This window comes from Fukomys damarensis, unplaced genomic scaffold, assembly GCF_012274545.1.
Source record: "Fukomys damarensis isolate Sample0158 unplaced genomic scaffold, DMR_v1.0_HiC HiC_scaffold_27, whole genome shotgun sequence".
Taxonomy (NCBI): domain Eukaryota; kingdom Metazoa; phylum Chordata; class Mammalia; order Rodentia; family Bathyergidae; genus Fukomys; species Fukomys damarensis.
Genome location: NW_022900939.1, coordinates 31712836 through 31729087, shown reverse-complemented (window position 1 = coordinate 31729087; position 16252 = coordinate 31712836). Strand labels below are relative to the sequence as shown.

The window sequence follows — 16252 nt, the reverse complement described above, 5'->3', positions numbered from 1 at the left end:
CGAGGACCGAATGGGTATTAGTCTACCTGGGCCACTCACACCTCTCATCTCTTCCTCTCTCTCCTCTCTCTCTCCTCTTCCTCCTCCTCCCCTCCCCCACCTCTCTCTTTCTATCTTTTCCTCTCGCTCCTGTTTTAATTTTTTTCAGATTTTCATTTTTCTTTCCTGGCTGAAGTTTTCATGTAGAAATAGCTCTGTGTGTGTAAAAATCTCATCACTAATTTTCAGTTGTTTGTGTCTCTGCCTTGTCATTGCTAGCCACTAAAGTACACTACATTTTGGAACAGCTTGTTTGAAGAGATGGTCATTAGTTTTTGGTGGAGTTTTTATTAGCACAGAAAAAGATTTTTAAATTGGCTTATTTAAAATCACCAATTAGAAATGATGTATGTTGGGGAGAAGGGCGGGGGGAAACATGACTTTAAAAAAAATTGTAAAACCCTGTGTTGGTCCTTAGAAAAAAAATTTGAATGCAGCAGCTCGGTGTTCTGGCAGCACAGGGCTCCAGGCCCCTGCCTCTCTGCATCAGCCATGGCTGAAGAGGTGGAGGCTCTTCCTGGCTCTGTTCTTCCCCAAATGCTCCTGTAAGGAAAGGCTATTGCCTAGTCTTGGGTTCCAAACAACCAGCCCATTAAAATTCACTCATGTGAATGCAAATCAGGCAGGCGGCCTAGGGGTCCTAAGCACCTTGCAAAGCGTTCAGCCTCTGGGCCTGTTTTCCTTCCTCTTACCCTGAGGAAGCAGGGGATGAGAGACAGATCCTGAGGAATTAGACACTGTCCGTGTGAAGGCGGTGCTGTGCTAGTTCCGCATGTGACTTGGGTGGGATGGCAGAGGTGGGCATAGAGAGGACTCTGAGCAGATGCTGCCGGCTATGTGGGGTCTGTCCCCTGGCCTGGCTTATGACATGGGCAGTGGCTGCCTGGCATAGCCCGGTCACTCACAGCCCATGAACATGCCATACCATGTCTAAAACTGGGCAGCAAGGCCCTGTGATCCAGACCACCTCTTGAAGCAAGGTGTTGCTTGACCAAAGTGAGGCCATTTTCTTGGCCATCGTGTAAAAATGACTGAAGCCAGCCCACCAGTGGCGCTGGGCGAGTGTGTGGCGTCACCAATCCTGGCCTGTATGTGACTCCCCAGGGTCTTCCACCAGCAGCCTGGCCCCAGGCCCCGAGCCGGGTCCCCAGCCCACCCTGCACATCCAGGCGCAGGTGAACAACAGCAACAACAAGAAAGGGACCTTCACCGATGACCTGCACAAGCTGGTGGATGAGTGGACGACCAAGACGGTGGGGGCGGCACAGCTGAAGCCCACACTCAACCAGCTAAAGCAGACACAGAAGCTGCATGGCATGGAGACTCCCGGCGAGGCGCGGGCTGTGAGTATAGGCGGTGCGGCTCTGCCAGGGAGTAGGGCAGTGGGCATCGTGGCTAGAAGTAATTGCTAGCATAGCATCCCGTGTGCCAGTTTGTGTACACACAGAGCACTTTGCTTTCGTGATCTGAGTTTGTCATCACCACAGCCCTTTGAGTTCGGCTCTCTTCTTTCAGAGTAGGAGGCACGTGACTTGCCTGTGGTCCCCAGCAGGTGGAGGGGACAGGCTAGGCTGGGACTGTGACTCTAAAGCTTAGCTACAGCAGAGGCTCCAGCCTGGGCAGCCTGAGCCCTGCAGCCCACAGCCAGCATGTGCAGCCCTAACTTTGGGGACAGATGCATCGCTGTCCGTACTCTGTCTCCAGGCTGGCAAAGGAGCAGGTGTGCACCTCACCCTCTCGTGGCAGCCAGCGGCCTGCTTCAGCGCACATTCAGGGGAGCCAAGCGGGGAGCGCACGGCGCGTTGCTCTCACATCTCGGCAGGTGTGTGTTCAGGTGTGCGTTTTTTGCGTCAGTACTTGTTGGAGGAGTTTTCCCTTTGACTTTACTGGAAGGGTCTGTGAAACATTGGGGTTATTTCCACCTTAAATGCTCAGTGGGTTCTTAGACCAGGCTATCTGGGCTATAGTATTTTGTTGTTGCTGGTGGTGATTGTGTTGAAAACATTCATCTGTGAGCCTTTGCTTTGAAAAATTTTGAACACACAGGAGTTGAAACTCTGCGGTGCACGCCTGTGTGCCGCCGTCTGCACTCTGGTTGACATTTTGCTGTATTTGTCACACACTGGTTTGTCCCCGGAGGGGAAGGTTTTCATTAGGGATCTGGCTCCTTCTATAGTTTTACGGTCATTTGCATTTTCTGGTTTTTCTTGACAGTCTTGTCAAGTTCTTTCCTAGCAGTTGCTATGCCTCCACTTTCCCTAAGCCTTTAGCCCTTTTCTTCCTATCAGACTCTGTGTCTTCAAAGAGTTTTGTAACTTTTTAGCTCCTATATTAAGTCAGTTTTTGATGTGGTTTCATTCTTTTATATGTGAATATCCATTTTTCCCGGCAGAAATTTATTTAAAACCTTGTTATTTTCCCACTGAATAACGGCACCCTTGTTAAAAATCACCGGCCATATATGCAAGAGTTTATTTTTGGATTCTCTGTTCCATTTCAGTGGTTTATATTTCTATCCTCATGACAGTATCATACTGTTTTGATTGCTGTAGCTTTGTAGTAAGTTTTAAAATCACAAAGGACTTCAGTTTTGTTCTTCTTTTTCTATATTGAGACCTAGTCATCAGAAAACTTGCAACAAAGTAAAATCTAGGACCAGATGGCTTCATTGGTGAATTCTACTAAGCATTTAAAGAAATAACACCAGTGCTTCTTTTTTTTTTTAATTTTAAATTGAATTTATTGGTACATTCTAGGTAGACAGTACAGTTACATTCATTACTGGGATCTTGTACCTTTACATGACAGGTCTTGGTTCTCATTTTTTTCCCCTTGTCCCCACCCTCCCTTCACCCCCTCCTCCCCTCCCTACCTTCAAACACTTTAATTCCATTTTTACATTTCTCATACTTTTTTCCTTTTCCATTATTACCTTTCCCTATCCTTCTCACTGTCCCTACACCTTTGGTCCTTTTCTTCCTATTTCACATTGCTAATTGTCCCATTAGGATCGTGAGTACTATTTTAGTTTTTCACACCAGAGAAACTATTTGGTATTTACACATGTGTGACTTACTTATTTCACTTAGGAGTATATCCTCAATATGTATCCATTTTCCTATTAATGAATCTACTTTCTCATTCTTTATGGCTGAGTAGTATTCCATTTTATAGAAATACCACATCTTCTTTATCTGGTTTCCACCTGATGGGCAGATGGGCTGTTTCCAAGTTTTAGCTATTACAAACTATGCCACAATAAACATAGATGCGCATATATCACTGTGGTATGATTCTTTTAATTCTTTTGGAAAGATACCCAGCAGAGGGATGGCTGGGTCAAATGGAACCTCTAATCCTAGTTCTTTGAGGTATCTCCATATTGACTTCCACAGTGGTTGCACCAGTCTGCACTCCCACCAACAATGGAGAAGGGTTCCTTTCTCCCCACAATCACGCCCACATTTGTTGTTGTGTGATTTCTTGATAGCAGCCATTCTTTGTGGGATGGGGTGAAGTCTCAGTGTTGATTTCATCTGCATCTCTCAAATGGCCAGTGATGTGGAACATTTTTTCATATATTTAGTTGCTGCTTTTACTTCTTTGTCTGAGAAATGTCTATTCATTTCAGATGTCCATTTTTGAATTGGGTCTTTATATTTGGGGGGCTGGTTGTTTTGAGTTCTTTATATATTCTAGATAATAGTCCTTTGTCTGAGGAGCAGCTGGTAAAAAGTTTTTCCCACATTGTAGGTTGTCTCTTAGTTCTGTTGATGGTTTCTTTTGCAGTGCAGAAGCTTTTTAATAGGATGAGATCCCAGTTGTTGATTCTTTCTGCTGGTTCCTGTGCTGCTGAGGATTTGTTCATAAAGTCTTTTCCTATGCCAACGTCTTCCAGAATTCTGCCTAACATATCTTCCAGCAAGTTTAGTGTTTCTGTTTTAATATTTAGATCTTTCATCCACTTGGATTTCAGTTTAGTGCATGGTGACAGATAAGGGTCTAGTTTTAATCTTTTGCAGGTTGAGATCCAGTTTTTCCAACACCATTTATTAAAGAAGCTCTCTTTCCTCCAGTGGGGACGGTCAGCTCCTTTGTCAAAGATGAGGTAGCTGAGTGCATCTGGAATTGTTTTTGTGTCTTCCAATCTGTTCCACTGACCCTCAGGTCTGTTTCTTTGCCAGTACCATGCTGTTTTTATCACAATGGCTTTGTAGTATAGTTTCAAATTGGGAATTGTAATTCCTGCTGCCATGCGTCTGTTGCCTAGGATGGCTTTTGCTATTCTAGGTCTCTTATGGTTCCAAATGAATTTTTGGATTCTTCTTTCTAGTTCTGTGAAGCACAGTGTTGGAATTTCAATTGGCATTGTATTGAATCTGTATAGCAGTTTTGGTAGTATGGCCATTTTCACTATGTTGATTCTTCCTACCCAGGAGCAGGGGAGATCTTTCCATTTTCTTATATCCTCTTCAATCTCTCTTTTTAGAGTGTTATAGTTTTCAGTGTAGAGGTCTTTTGCTTCTTTTGTTAGATTGATTCCCAGATACTTCACTTTTTTGGATGCTATTGTGAAAGGAATTGTTTCCCTAATTTCTCTCTCAGTGAGTCTGTTGTTTGTGTATAAGAAGGCTATTGATTTTTGTATTGTGTGTTGCTTGTATCCTGCTACTCTGCTAAAAGTGTCAATTAAGTCTAGAAGTCTTTTGGTGGAGTTTTTGGGTCTTCGATGTAGAGTATCATATCATCAGCAAATAATGACAGTTTAACTTCTTCCTTTCCTATCTTTATTGCTTTAATTTCTTTCTCTTGTTTAATTGCTATGGCTAATGTTTCCAGAACTATATCAAAGAGGAGTGGTGATAATGGGCATCCTTGTCTTGTTCCTGATTTTAACGTGAAGGTTTTCAGTTTTTGGCCATTTAATATGATGTTGGCTGTTGGTTTTTCATAGATAGCTTTTATTAAGTTGAGACATAGACCATCTATTCCAACTTTCTGCAGGGTTTTTATCATGAATGTGTGTTGAATTTTGTCAAATGCTTTTTCTGCATCTATCGAAAGGATCATGTGGTTCTTGTCCTTGACTTTGTTAATATAGTGTATTATATTTATTGATTTACGTATGTTGAACCACCCTTCCATCTCTGGAATAAGTCCGACTTGGTCAGGATGTATGATCTTGATGATCCTCTGTATTCTGCTTGCTTATATCTTGTTAAAGATTTTTGCATCTGTATTCATTAGGGAGATTGGCCTGTAGTTCTTTTTTTTAGTTACATCTTTCCCTAGTTTGGGAATCAAAGTGATATTTGCTTCCAGGAATGAATTTGGAAGTATTGCTTCTCTTTCAATTTCATTGAAAAGTCTGAAGAATAATGGCAGTAGATCTTCTGTAAATGTCTTGTAAAATTCAGCAGTAAATCCATCTGGACCTGGGCTTTTCTTTGTTGGTAAGTTTTTCATTACATTTTCAATTTCACTGATTATAATTGGGGTGTTTAAAATGTTTTTATCTTCTTCTTTCAACTTTGGTAATTCATAAGTATCTAGAAATCTGTCCATTTCTTCCGTGTTTTCTGTTTTATTAGAGTACAGGTTCTCATAGTATGTATTAATGATCGTCTGGATTTCTGTGGGATCTGTTGTGACTTCACCTTTTTCATTCCTGATTGCATGAATCTGAGCCTTTTCTTTCCTTTTTTGATAAAGTTTGCTAAGGGTTTATCAATTTTATTTATTCTTTCAAAAAACCAACTCTTCGATTCATTTATTTTTTGTATCATTTTCTTAGTTTCCATTGCATTGATTTCTGCTCTAATCTTTATAATTTCCTCTCTTGTTCAAGCTTTGGGTTTTTCTTGCTCTTGTTTTTCTAGGAGTCTAAGAGTCATCGTTAGGTTGTTTATTTGAGCTTGCTCTGTTTTTCCTAATGTGGGCATTCAGTGCTATGAATTTTCCACATAGAACTGCTTTCATTGTGTCCCATAGATTTCTGTATGTTGAATTAGCATTTTCATTTATTTGTAAAAACTGTCTGATTTCTTCTTTAATTTCTTATGTGATCCGTTGATTGTTCAGGAGAGTGTAGTTCAATTTCCATGTGTTTGTGAAGTTCCTACGGTTTCTTATGCTATTGATCTCCAGCTTTACTGCACTGTGACCTGATAATACAGAGGGAATAACTTCAATTCTTTTGCATTTATTCAAACCTGTTTTGTGAGCTAGTATGTGATCTATCTTGGAGAATGACCCATGTGCAGCTGAAAAGAATGTATATTCTGATTTTGTGGGGTGGAACACTCTATAGACGTCTAATAAGTCCATACGTTCAAAATCTTGGTTTAGTTCTAGTATTTCATTGTTGATTTTTTGCCTAGATGATCTGTCTATTTGTGATAGTGGGGTATTCAGATCCCCCACTACAATTGTATTAGTGTTTATTTGGTTTTTCATGTTACTTAATATTTGTTTTATATAGTTGGGGGCATTTATATTTGGTGCATATATGTTTATGATTGTCATTTCTTTCTCTTGGATTGTTCCCTTTACAAGGATGTAGTGGCCTTATCTCTCTTAATCAGTTTTGGCTTGAAGTTTACTTTGTCTGTGAATAAGATTGCTACCCCTGCTTTTTTCTTGGCTCCTGTCATGTGGAGAATTATTTTCCATCCTTTCACTTTCAGTCTATGGGCTTCTTTTTGCATTAGGCGTGTTTCTTGCATACAATATATTGTTGGATTTTGCTTCTTAATCCATTGTGCCAATCTGTTTCTCTTGATTGGTGAATTGACATTTATAGTTATAACTGATATGTACTGACTTATTATTGTCATGTTATTGTCCTTTTGTTGACTCTTTTTATTTTTTGTCCTCTCCTTTTAGTTTCTTGCCTTGACTATTTTATTTGCTCTGTTGGGCCTCCTGGTGTTGTGATCTTCATTGTCTTTTTCTAGGATATTATTTAAAATTCTCTGTAGTGCTGGTTTAGTATTCATGAAGTTTCTCAAGTGTTCTTTGTCGTGGAAGTATCTTATTTCTCTGTCCATTTTGAAAGAGAGTTTTGCAGGTTACATCAGTCTTGGTTATAGGTTGTTTTCTTTTAGGACTTGAAATACCTCTCTCCAGGTTCTCCTTGACCTGAGGGTTTGTGTGGAAAAGTCTGCTGTGATTCTGATGGGCTTTCCTTTGCATGTGATTTGTTTCTTTTCTCTTACTGCTTGTAGTATTTTGTGCTTCTGTTGGGTTTCTGGGATCTTGATTATTATATGTCTATGTGTAGATTTTTTTTTTATCATGGCTAGTTGGTATTCTATATGCCTCGCTTATCTGTATGTCAAATTCTTCCCCTCTGTTTGGGAAGTTTTCTGTCATTAATTCTTTGAACAGCTTTTTTAAGTCATTTGCATTTTCTCCTGGTACTTCATGGATGCCTTTCCGTCTTATGTTATTCTTCTTTGCATCAACTAGGAGTTGTTGGATCGATTTCTCATGATCCCTTACTGTTTTTAAGAGAACTCTCTTTTCATGGTCACTGTTTGCTATCCTATTTTCTATATCTGAGATTCTATCTTCCCAATCTTTTATTCTGTTTCGTTACACTTTCAATAGAGTTTTTATTCTCCTGGATATCCGTTTGAATCTGTTTAATGGATTCCATTTCTTTCCTATGTTGGGCATTCATTGTTTCCATTTCTTTCTTATGCTGGGCCTTCATGCTTCTATTATGGTCCTGAGGTCATCTATTTTTTTGTCAGTTTCTGTTCTAGATTCTCGAATCATGACTTTCATTTTGCTCACCATCTCTATGGTTATCTGGGAAATTATTTCTGCTTTGAATTTTTCTAGAGCCTGATTGATCTGTTTTGTTACTTCCTGTGCTGTGAGTTCTGAGTGTCCTGGAGGTTCACTATCTGATTTTTCATCCTCCTTTGCCCTACTGTTTGCCATTGGTGGATGGGAAGTCTGTTTTTGTGGCTTGCTTAAGTGTTCTCATCTTTATTTTTGCCGTTGGGTTGCCCTTGATTCAATCTCTGGGTCATTAAATCTTCCTGATATCATTGCATCCCAGTCTTTGATTCTCTAATGACTTATAGACATTCTCATTTTCATAATTGAGAAAACAACTCATCAAACCAGTCCCTATCCTTTATCCCTATCGATATAATCAGGAACATAATAGGATCAATTACCACCCTTTATAGCCCACCATGCCTCCGCAGAGTGCATCCAAGGACTAGCTCAATCAGGGTGTGGGGGGAGGGGGGTGCACAGTGGTGCCCACTGGAAAAGGCGCGGCTCCAGAGGAGGCCCGTAGTTTGGGCCGGGCTGTGCAGCAGAGGTGGCTCTGAGTCCAAGCTGGGTGATGACCAGTGCTTCTTACCATCTTCAAAACATTGAGGAGGAAACAATTCCTAACTCATTTCTGAGGCCAACCAACATCACCGATAACAAAGCCAGAAAATGACATCTTAAGAAAACTACAGCCCACTTTCCCCAATAAATATCCATAGTTTCTGTTTCTGGGAATTTGTCCGTTTCATTTAAGATATCCAATTTGGTAGCCAAAATTTTGTCAACTTTGTTTTTCTTTTCTAAGGATCAACTCTTGGTTTCATTGATTTGTCTCTGTTATTTATTCACTATTTTATTTATCTCTGCTGTGGTCTTTGTTACTTTCTTCCCTCTGCTGGCTTTGGGCTACTTTGCTCTTTTTCTAGTTCCTTTAGAGTATACATTTAGGTTATTAACATAAGAACTTTCTTGTTTAGAATTAGAAATGTTATTTCCTTTGTGATAACTTCTTTGGGCTTTTGGTTGTTTAAGAATTTTGCTTAGGGCCAGGGATTTAGCTCAGTGGTTCCGCCGCCTGCTTTGCAAGCTCAAGGTCCCAAGTTTGATCCCCAGTACCAAAAGAAAAAAAAAAAGAATGTTGCTTAATTTCTACATATTTTTTAGTTTTGCGGTTTTTCTTTTGTTATTGCTTTCTATTTTCATTGCTTCAGAAAAGATAATAGATATTATTTAAGTCTTTTTAAAATGTACTAGACCTGATTTGTGGCTTAACATATGGGAAATATTCCATATGGCAAAACAATGTGTTTTCTGTAATATATATTGGGGCTGATTGGTTTATGATGTTGATCGGGTCCTTCCTTTCCTTATTGATCTTCTGTATGGTTCTTCTACCTATAGTTGAAAGTAAAATAGTTAAGCCTCCAGCTATCATTGTAGAACAATTTCTTGCTTCAGTTCTTTTTTATGTCTGCTTCATATTATTTAGGGCTTTGTTATTAGATATGTGTATATTTATAACATATCTTCTTGATAAATTGAATCTTTTCTCATATATCTTATCTTGTTTTTTCTCTTGTTACCCTTTTATTAAAACTCTATTTTTTTCTGATAGCAATATAACTGTCCCAGCTCTCTTTTGGTTACCATTTGAATAGATTATCTTTTTCTGTCCTTTTAGTATTAGCCCCGTTATTCCTTTGTATCTAAAATGAGTGTTTTCTAGGCAGCATATAAGTTGGCCATGAAATTCTATCCACTTTGTCAGTATCATATTGTTCATCATAGAGTTTAGTCCATGTATATTTAAAGTAAGTATAAATAAGGAATTCTGCCATTTAACGACATATTTTCTCTATGTCTTACAGGCTTTCATTCTTTAATTCCTCCATTACTACTCTTTAAAAATTAGACTTTTTGCTTTTTTTTTTTGCTGTATATCATTTTTATTCCCTCCTCTTTATTTTTCTGTATATATTTCAGTAGTTTTTCTAGTAACTACCTTGTAGTTTACAGTTAGCATCTTAACTTCTTATAGATTACTTTGAATCAGAGACTAATTTTAATAGTGATATTTGGCTCTTTTATATCTCCATCTCTTCCCCCTTATATTGTTTTGGCTGCAAGTTTCATCTTTATACATTCTCAAAATTTATTTGTAATTATTATGTAGTGCATTTGCCCTTTAAATGATATAGAGAAAAAAACAGGAATTACAAGCTAAAAGTATAATAATACTGATGTACTTATTTACTTATGCAATAACTTTGAGTTACTTCCTATTGTCCCTTAATTTTAGCTTGGAGAACTTCCTTCCTTCCCTCCTCTGTTCTTTCCTTCTTTGCTTCCTTTTCTGTATGTGTGTTTGGGGGGAGTGGAAAGTTGATTAAACTCAGGCTTTTCACACTAAGCTACAGTCCCCAACCATTTTATTTATTTAATTTTTTTTGTGACCCTCCATTTCTGGTAGGAAAGATATATTAGGAACAATCTCTCAGGTTTGTTTATCTAGAAGTCTTAATTTCTCTTTTATTTTTGAAGAATTGTTTTGCTGGATATAGAATCCCCAGTTGATAATTTGTTCTTTCTGCACTAAATATATCATCCCACTGTACCTTACCTTCCTGGTCCTCTATGAAGAATCAGCTGTTAACCTTATTGAAGATACCTTGTAAGTTACAAACTGTTGCCTTCAAGATTCCCTGTTTAGGGGCTGGGGATGTAGATCAGTAGTTCCACTGCCTGCCTTGCAAGCACAGGGGTCTCAAGTCCGATCCCTGGTACCAAAAGAAAGAAAATAGATTCCCCATTTCTCTTTAACTTACAATAATTTGACTATAATGTATGTCAGTGAGGCTGTCTTTGACTTTATACTGCTTGGAGTCCCATGGGCTTCTGTAGATTAGGGTCTTTATGAACCTGGAGAAAGGGTGACCGTTAGTCAGGCGTTTTTTCCTGAGCCTTCCTCTCTCTCCTCTTTTGACTCCCAAAATGCATTCATTGGTCCACTCAGTGGAGCTCCATTTAAGATGCCTTAGGCTCTGTTCACTTTTCTTCTTTTTTGCCTTTCTGCTCCTCAAACTTGATAATTTCAATTGTAATGTCTCAGGCTTGCTGATTCTTGTTTCTGCTAGATCAAATGTTATTGAAACCCTCTACTGAATTTTTAAATTTCATTTATATTCTTCAACGTCTTGTATTTCTATTTGGTCTCTCATAATTTCTATTGAAATTCTATTCATTTTGTTTATATATCATTTTTCCTGTTTTTTTTAATTCTCTGAACCACTGAGCTAAATCTCCAGCCCCGGTTATTGCAGTTGTTTAGCTGAAAATTTTCTACTTGTTTTTCCCCAAACCTGCTATATCTTTAAAAAAAACAAAAAAACCAAAAAAAAACTCAAACTCTCTACCAAAATTACCAATCTTGTTTCTTCATGTAGTACTTTATAGTTTTTCTTTCCATTACTTTTTCTCTGTAGTGCCTTGTTTTTTCTTCTGAGTTTTTGTTTTTCCATTATGTATAGGACATTGTATTTGAAAGCTACTTTGGAAAAAGAATTTGAGGCCTAGTAGTAAGTTTCTTACTATTGCTTTAATTTGTCTTTGAGCACCTCTTTATATTCTTAGCATCTCTCTGTATATTGTCTGGTGAAGGCTTAGTGACCATTTAAAAGCTAGTTTATCTTTTTATTGTTTGTTTGTGATGATGTTTATATCTCTTTTGTCATAGATCATATAGTGGCTTTTTCTCCACTTCTTTAAGTGGCCAGCAGCCTCACATTCCTGGGACAAACCCCACTTTTAGTTGCTGGTTCATTAGCTAGTGTTTTGTTCAGGATGTTGAAGACAGCAGGCCTTTGATGCCCTTCCTCACAGTAGCCTTGTGGGTTTCTGTATAGTGAGGTGCAGGTTGTGTGAGCCCTCAGCATCTGCTTGCCCTGTCCTTCAAACCTTCTCCACTAGACCCACAGCATGGAAGGCAGCTTGTGATCCCCTCCTGCACACTTGCCCTGCCTCCCACTGGAGCACCTGCTCCCACCTTGGCTCCTGAGCTGTTCACTGAGTTATTTACTATTTCACAGCGTACTCAGACAAGACACTGGTGCCAGCTGGTGGAGGGGTATGGGTTACTCATGTGCCCCGATTGGCTAGGCTCTATGCATTCTACCCAGTGCCCACTGTGGCCCATGGACAGCTGGGGCTTGTGGCCTAGAGGTGACTGGGCTGGAGCTTTAGAGAGCAAGGGAGGGTCGGCTTCTATTTCCCAGCCCACGCTGTCACTTCATGGTCAGCTGATGGAGGTGCCTGTCTGTGGAAGGTCCTAGGACCACTTTTTCTTAAGGATGGAGAAAGTTCAGGGACCCCAGAGCATGAGAGGAGGCAGCTGATCGCAGCCCCACATACCTCCCTTTTCTTGTCTCTGTCTTCTAGATGATTATACCTCGAGTAGGAGTGGGAATGCCATATCTGGCCCCAGCACCTGGCCCTCTGTCCACCGCAGCCATTCCTGGAGCCACTCCGGCCCTGCCTGTGCCCATCCCAGGTACTGCCCATGCCAGCCTCCTAAGCCCACCCTGTGCACTGTTCCTGGGTCACTATGGAGGCCTGTGCCCAGCTCCAGTGCCCTGGGGGCCCTGGGCAGCCCAGGGGAACCTGCCAGGGGTTTGGAGCAGCTGGATCCCTGCCCAGGTACCTGTGCTGCCTGTGTTCCTGCAGCCACCGACTGTCAGCACCCCCAGCCGCCAGCAGCACATCACGTAGCCCTGTGCCGTGCTCCTGGCTAGGTAGAGCACTTGGAACTGCTTGGAGGAATCAGATTGTGGGTTGGCCTCTGCATGTCTCCCGACCGTGGGGCTCAGTGGTCACCATGGGGCAGCATGGGCAGCAGGAGGAGCTTCCCCTACCATTTCAGACCCTGATTGCTGTTAGCCCCCCATGGTCTGCACACCCTCATTCCTTTAGTGGGAGGTTAGAACCTTGGCATTCATCCTGTAGCAGTTCAGTATCTTGAATTCCAGATTTTCTGTTCCCCAATGGAAAGAGATGTTAAAAAAAAAAAATCAAAAAAGGTCTTCATTTACAGTTGGCTTTGCTTTAATATTTCTACTCTGTTGTTATAGAGATCTGAATGGCTTACAAAGCTGAAGCTGAAGTCTGATCTTCAGTTTTCTATTGTAAATGTCTTTAAGAAACAAAAAGAAAGAAAATTGCACTCATAATATTGAACACTAAAGAGCTCGCTGCTAGGTGAGCTCGTCTTGGTTCTCAGTGGAGCAAGGGCTTCCTGGGCTTATCGGTGACTGAGAGGACCACCAGGCAGGGGGTGTGTGCAGTGAAGAGCATCAGCAGCTTGGTTTGCCTGTGAGGAATGTCCTAGGTGCCCTGGTGGCAGCAGGCCGTTGGGGGCACCTTGCAGAGACGCACCCTGCTTCAGCTCCGAGGTCTCCCACCCCTTTACCTTCCTTTGCCATGACTTCTGTGGGAGCCCACCATGCCCTGTAGTTCCCTCCAAAGGCCAGACTGCTGAGGAGAGGACCCTCCTGCAATTTCCACAGCTCCCCCCATGGGCACAGAACAGCCCCAGGTGGAGGCGATGGCTCCACTGTGCACTGTATATCTTGTATTTACTAAACCAGCCAGATTATTTTAGTTTTAATATCCCATTCCATCAGTTCAATTAGAAGTGAATTTTTCAGGGAACTGTGCAGGATCCTCTGCCATGGCATACACTGCAGTAAGAGTTTTCTGTGTTCTGTGCCTGGTCCGAGAATCGTGTGAACTTGTTTCTCAGTGAAACAGGGGCCACCCTCTCTGCTGCCCCAGGCACCGCACACCTCAGTCCTTTCTTCCTACAACAACGGTAGCGGCACGGGATCCCCAAGAGATTGTGTATGTGAAGGAGAAAAATAAACATTTTTGCTTGAAAACACTGTGAAACAACATCTTTTTCTTACCTTCTGTCCATGAGCCAGACCGACCAACCTTGTAGAGAAAAGAGGTATGGAGAGCCAGGCATGCTTGTCCTGGGCTCTGCACTGAGCCTGGAGCCATGCCGACCACACACTGGATGGGAGTGCTGATTGTAACCCAAGTGCTGGGCCTCTGGCGGGGTTGCCTTTCCCCAGCACTGTTCCTGTAGGGTGTGACCCAGGTGCCCAGGATGCCAAGCTCTGCTACACCCCTGTGCCTGATTAACTTTTACAAGTGCATGCGTATGGAGGGGTGAGTCTCGTGGTCACGTGGACGACATCTCCACTCTGTTCCTGATGGTGGTGGCTCCCACGAAGCCAAGCTTACATGGCTCCTGGTGGACCAAGCACTGGGCAGGTGGGGTACCCTTTTTCAGGTTCTTGTCCAGAGGAAGATTTGGGGCTGTGATTACCATGGGTCACATGAAGAGTGCCGGCCTTGCTGCGAGGCACAGGGCTGTAGTGAAGATGGTGGTTTGGGGAAAGGTTAACTTTGCATGGTACCTGAGCTGCTTGCTCTTGCACATGCATCTTGGGCCTGAGCCTGGCCCTGACCACTCTGAGGTCTGTAGTCCACCTGGGCCCCTACAGTGAAGGGTGGCTGCCTCTGTGGCCTTGCTGCCTTCACATTATGACGAAGCAGCAGCCTTCACACCTGTGCTCTGGGACAAGGACATTCCACCCCCATTATCCAGTACACACCCCTACAGCTACCTCACGGCACCTTACCTTGGCACTGTCCCGGAGGGAGGCAGGGAAAATTAATGGTCTCTGGTCTCCCAGCTACCCAAGGGTTCAGAGGACAGCCCACTGCCAGGCACTCTAGTTTTGTGGTCATTCTGAGTACCTGGCTATCACAGAGAAGATGGCCAGGTAACAGGCTGATGGGCTCGGTGCCGAGAATAGGACTTGGTACCAGGATGGACACATGGCAGACTGGCCAGACTCTGGCTTTGCTTTCTCACCTCTGATTCAGCAGCTCCCGGGATGGCAGGCTGTGCCACAGAGGCCTGAAACAAGCGAGCTGTGGCGGTTTTGTTTTCCAGATCCTGACAGCGAGAATCCCGACTGATGGGCGCCGGCACCGCCAGGCCCGTGTCACATCATCCAGCAGCGCTGTGACGGACTTTCTGGGCCAGCCCCTCCACGAGTCCACTTCACGTTGTTTTGTAACCACTTTCTAAGCATTTTTTATTCACGATTGGAAACACAAATGTAATGCAAGAATAAAAAATATTTTGGGGGAGAAAGCACGTTTTTCAAACTTTTTCCTTTCTGGTGGCCCTCAGGCAAGCAGGTGCTACAAACATGAGGGGTTGGGCAAGGGGACATCCCCAGAAGCCTGGCATGCCAGTGCAGGGCTCTGAAGCTCATCTCCAAGCCACCTTCCAGGCACAGACTCAGGGTCCCCTTTGTTCACACAGCTCCATGACCTACAGCTTTCTGTCTAGTCTCGGGAGACCAAAGTCTCCCCCCTTCCCCCTGCACATGGCCAGCACTCATGGAAAGTCGAAATAACTCTCCTTTCAGAATTCATGTGCACTGGCAGAGGCATCCAAAGAATAGCATGGAGAGCTGGAACCCTTGGAGTAGCCCTGGGAGAAAACATGCAGTGGAAATGTCTCCACAGCCTGGCCTGGCCCACAGGGTGTTCATGAGTCTCTAATTGCACGTTAGCATTTCCTGAAGTGATGGATGGGAAGTAGATGTTAACAGCACCTGGACTTTTCCACTGCCAGAGACCACAGATAACTGCTATGGCATTAAGATGGTTGCTAACATCCCCAAAATGTCACTTCTGTCGCGACAAGATACCCAGCCCATGGGATTTAAAGTGCATCTTATTTCAAGGTCTGGTCAGTTCTCTAGGATGTGGGAATACGCAACAATCCTTGGTGAACTGAGTATTGCTAAGGGTTCTGAGTCCTGGAGGTTGTACTCCAGTACACCATTTGGTTCATGAACTTGATTCTCCGCATGATTCTGGTTGCAAACTGAGTTGGATGAGAACCAAATCAAACTCAGTAATTAGGTTCAGTGTTGACCCTGTGAGGAAATTTGATTCGGTTCTTATCCAGTTCGGTTTGTGACCACAATCATGGAGAAAATTGAGTTTGTAAACCCACGTACCACCACATCTATAATGAGGTTTCCAGCTCATTGTTTTGTGCCCTACATCTGAAGCCAAGTCTTGAATTTGGAAAACAGAAATATATAGTAGCACTTTACCTCAGTCTGCCATACAAAGTATCATAGCATAGTTCACTTGGAAGGAATTTATTTTTCACAGTTCTAGAAGCTGGGAAGTCTAAAATCAACTTACACAAGGTAGGTTTTATGCTGAAAGTTTTTCTCTTGGTGTGTAGGTAGCCACCATCTCACTGTGTGCTGTTTGACTCTGCACAGAGTTTGGCTCTGATGTTTCTTATAGAACACGAATCTTACTG

The 16252-nt window shown here is 42.3% G+C and overlaps 1 protein-coding gene across 1 annotated transcript in view; it reads left to right on the top strand.

Moving 5' to 3' along the window:
• Wnk2 (WNK lysine deficient protein kinase 2) overlaps nt 1-15049 on the top strand; it is a gene marked incomplete at its 5' end in the record, with an annotated part of 115650 nt that extends 100601 nt beyond the window's left edge. The window contains 3 exons of the mRNA XM_010607639.1: nt 1144-1382; nt 12268-12379; nt 14852-15049. Of these exons, the coding sequence (XP_010605941.1) occupies nt 1144-1382; nt 12268-12379; nt 14852-14877 (377 nt within the window). The remainder of the gene's footprint in view (nt 1-1143; nt 1383-12267; nt 12380-14851) is intronic.
• Between the last annotated feature and the right edge of the window lie 1203 nt (nt 15050-16252).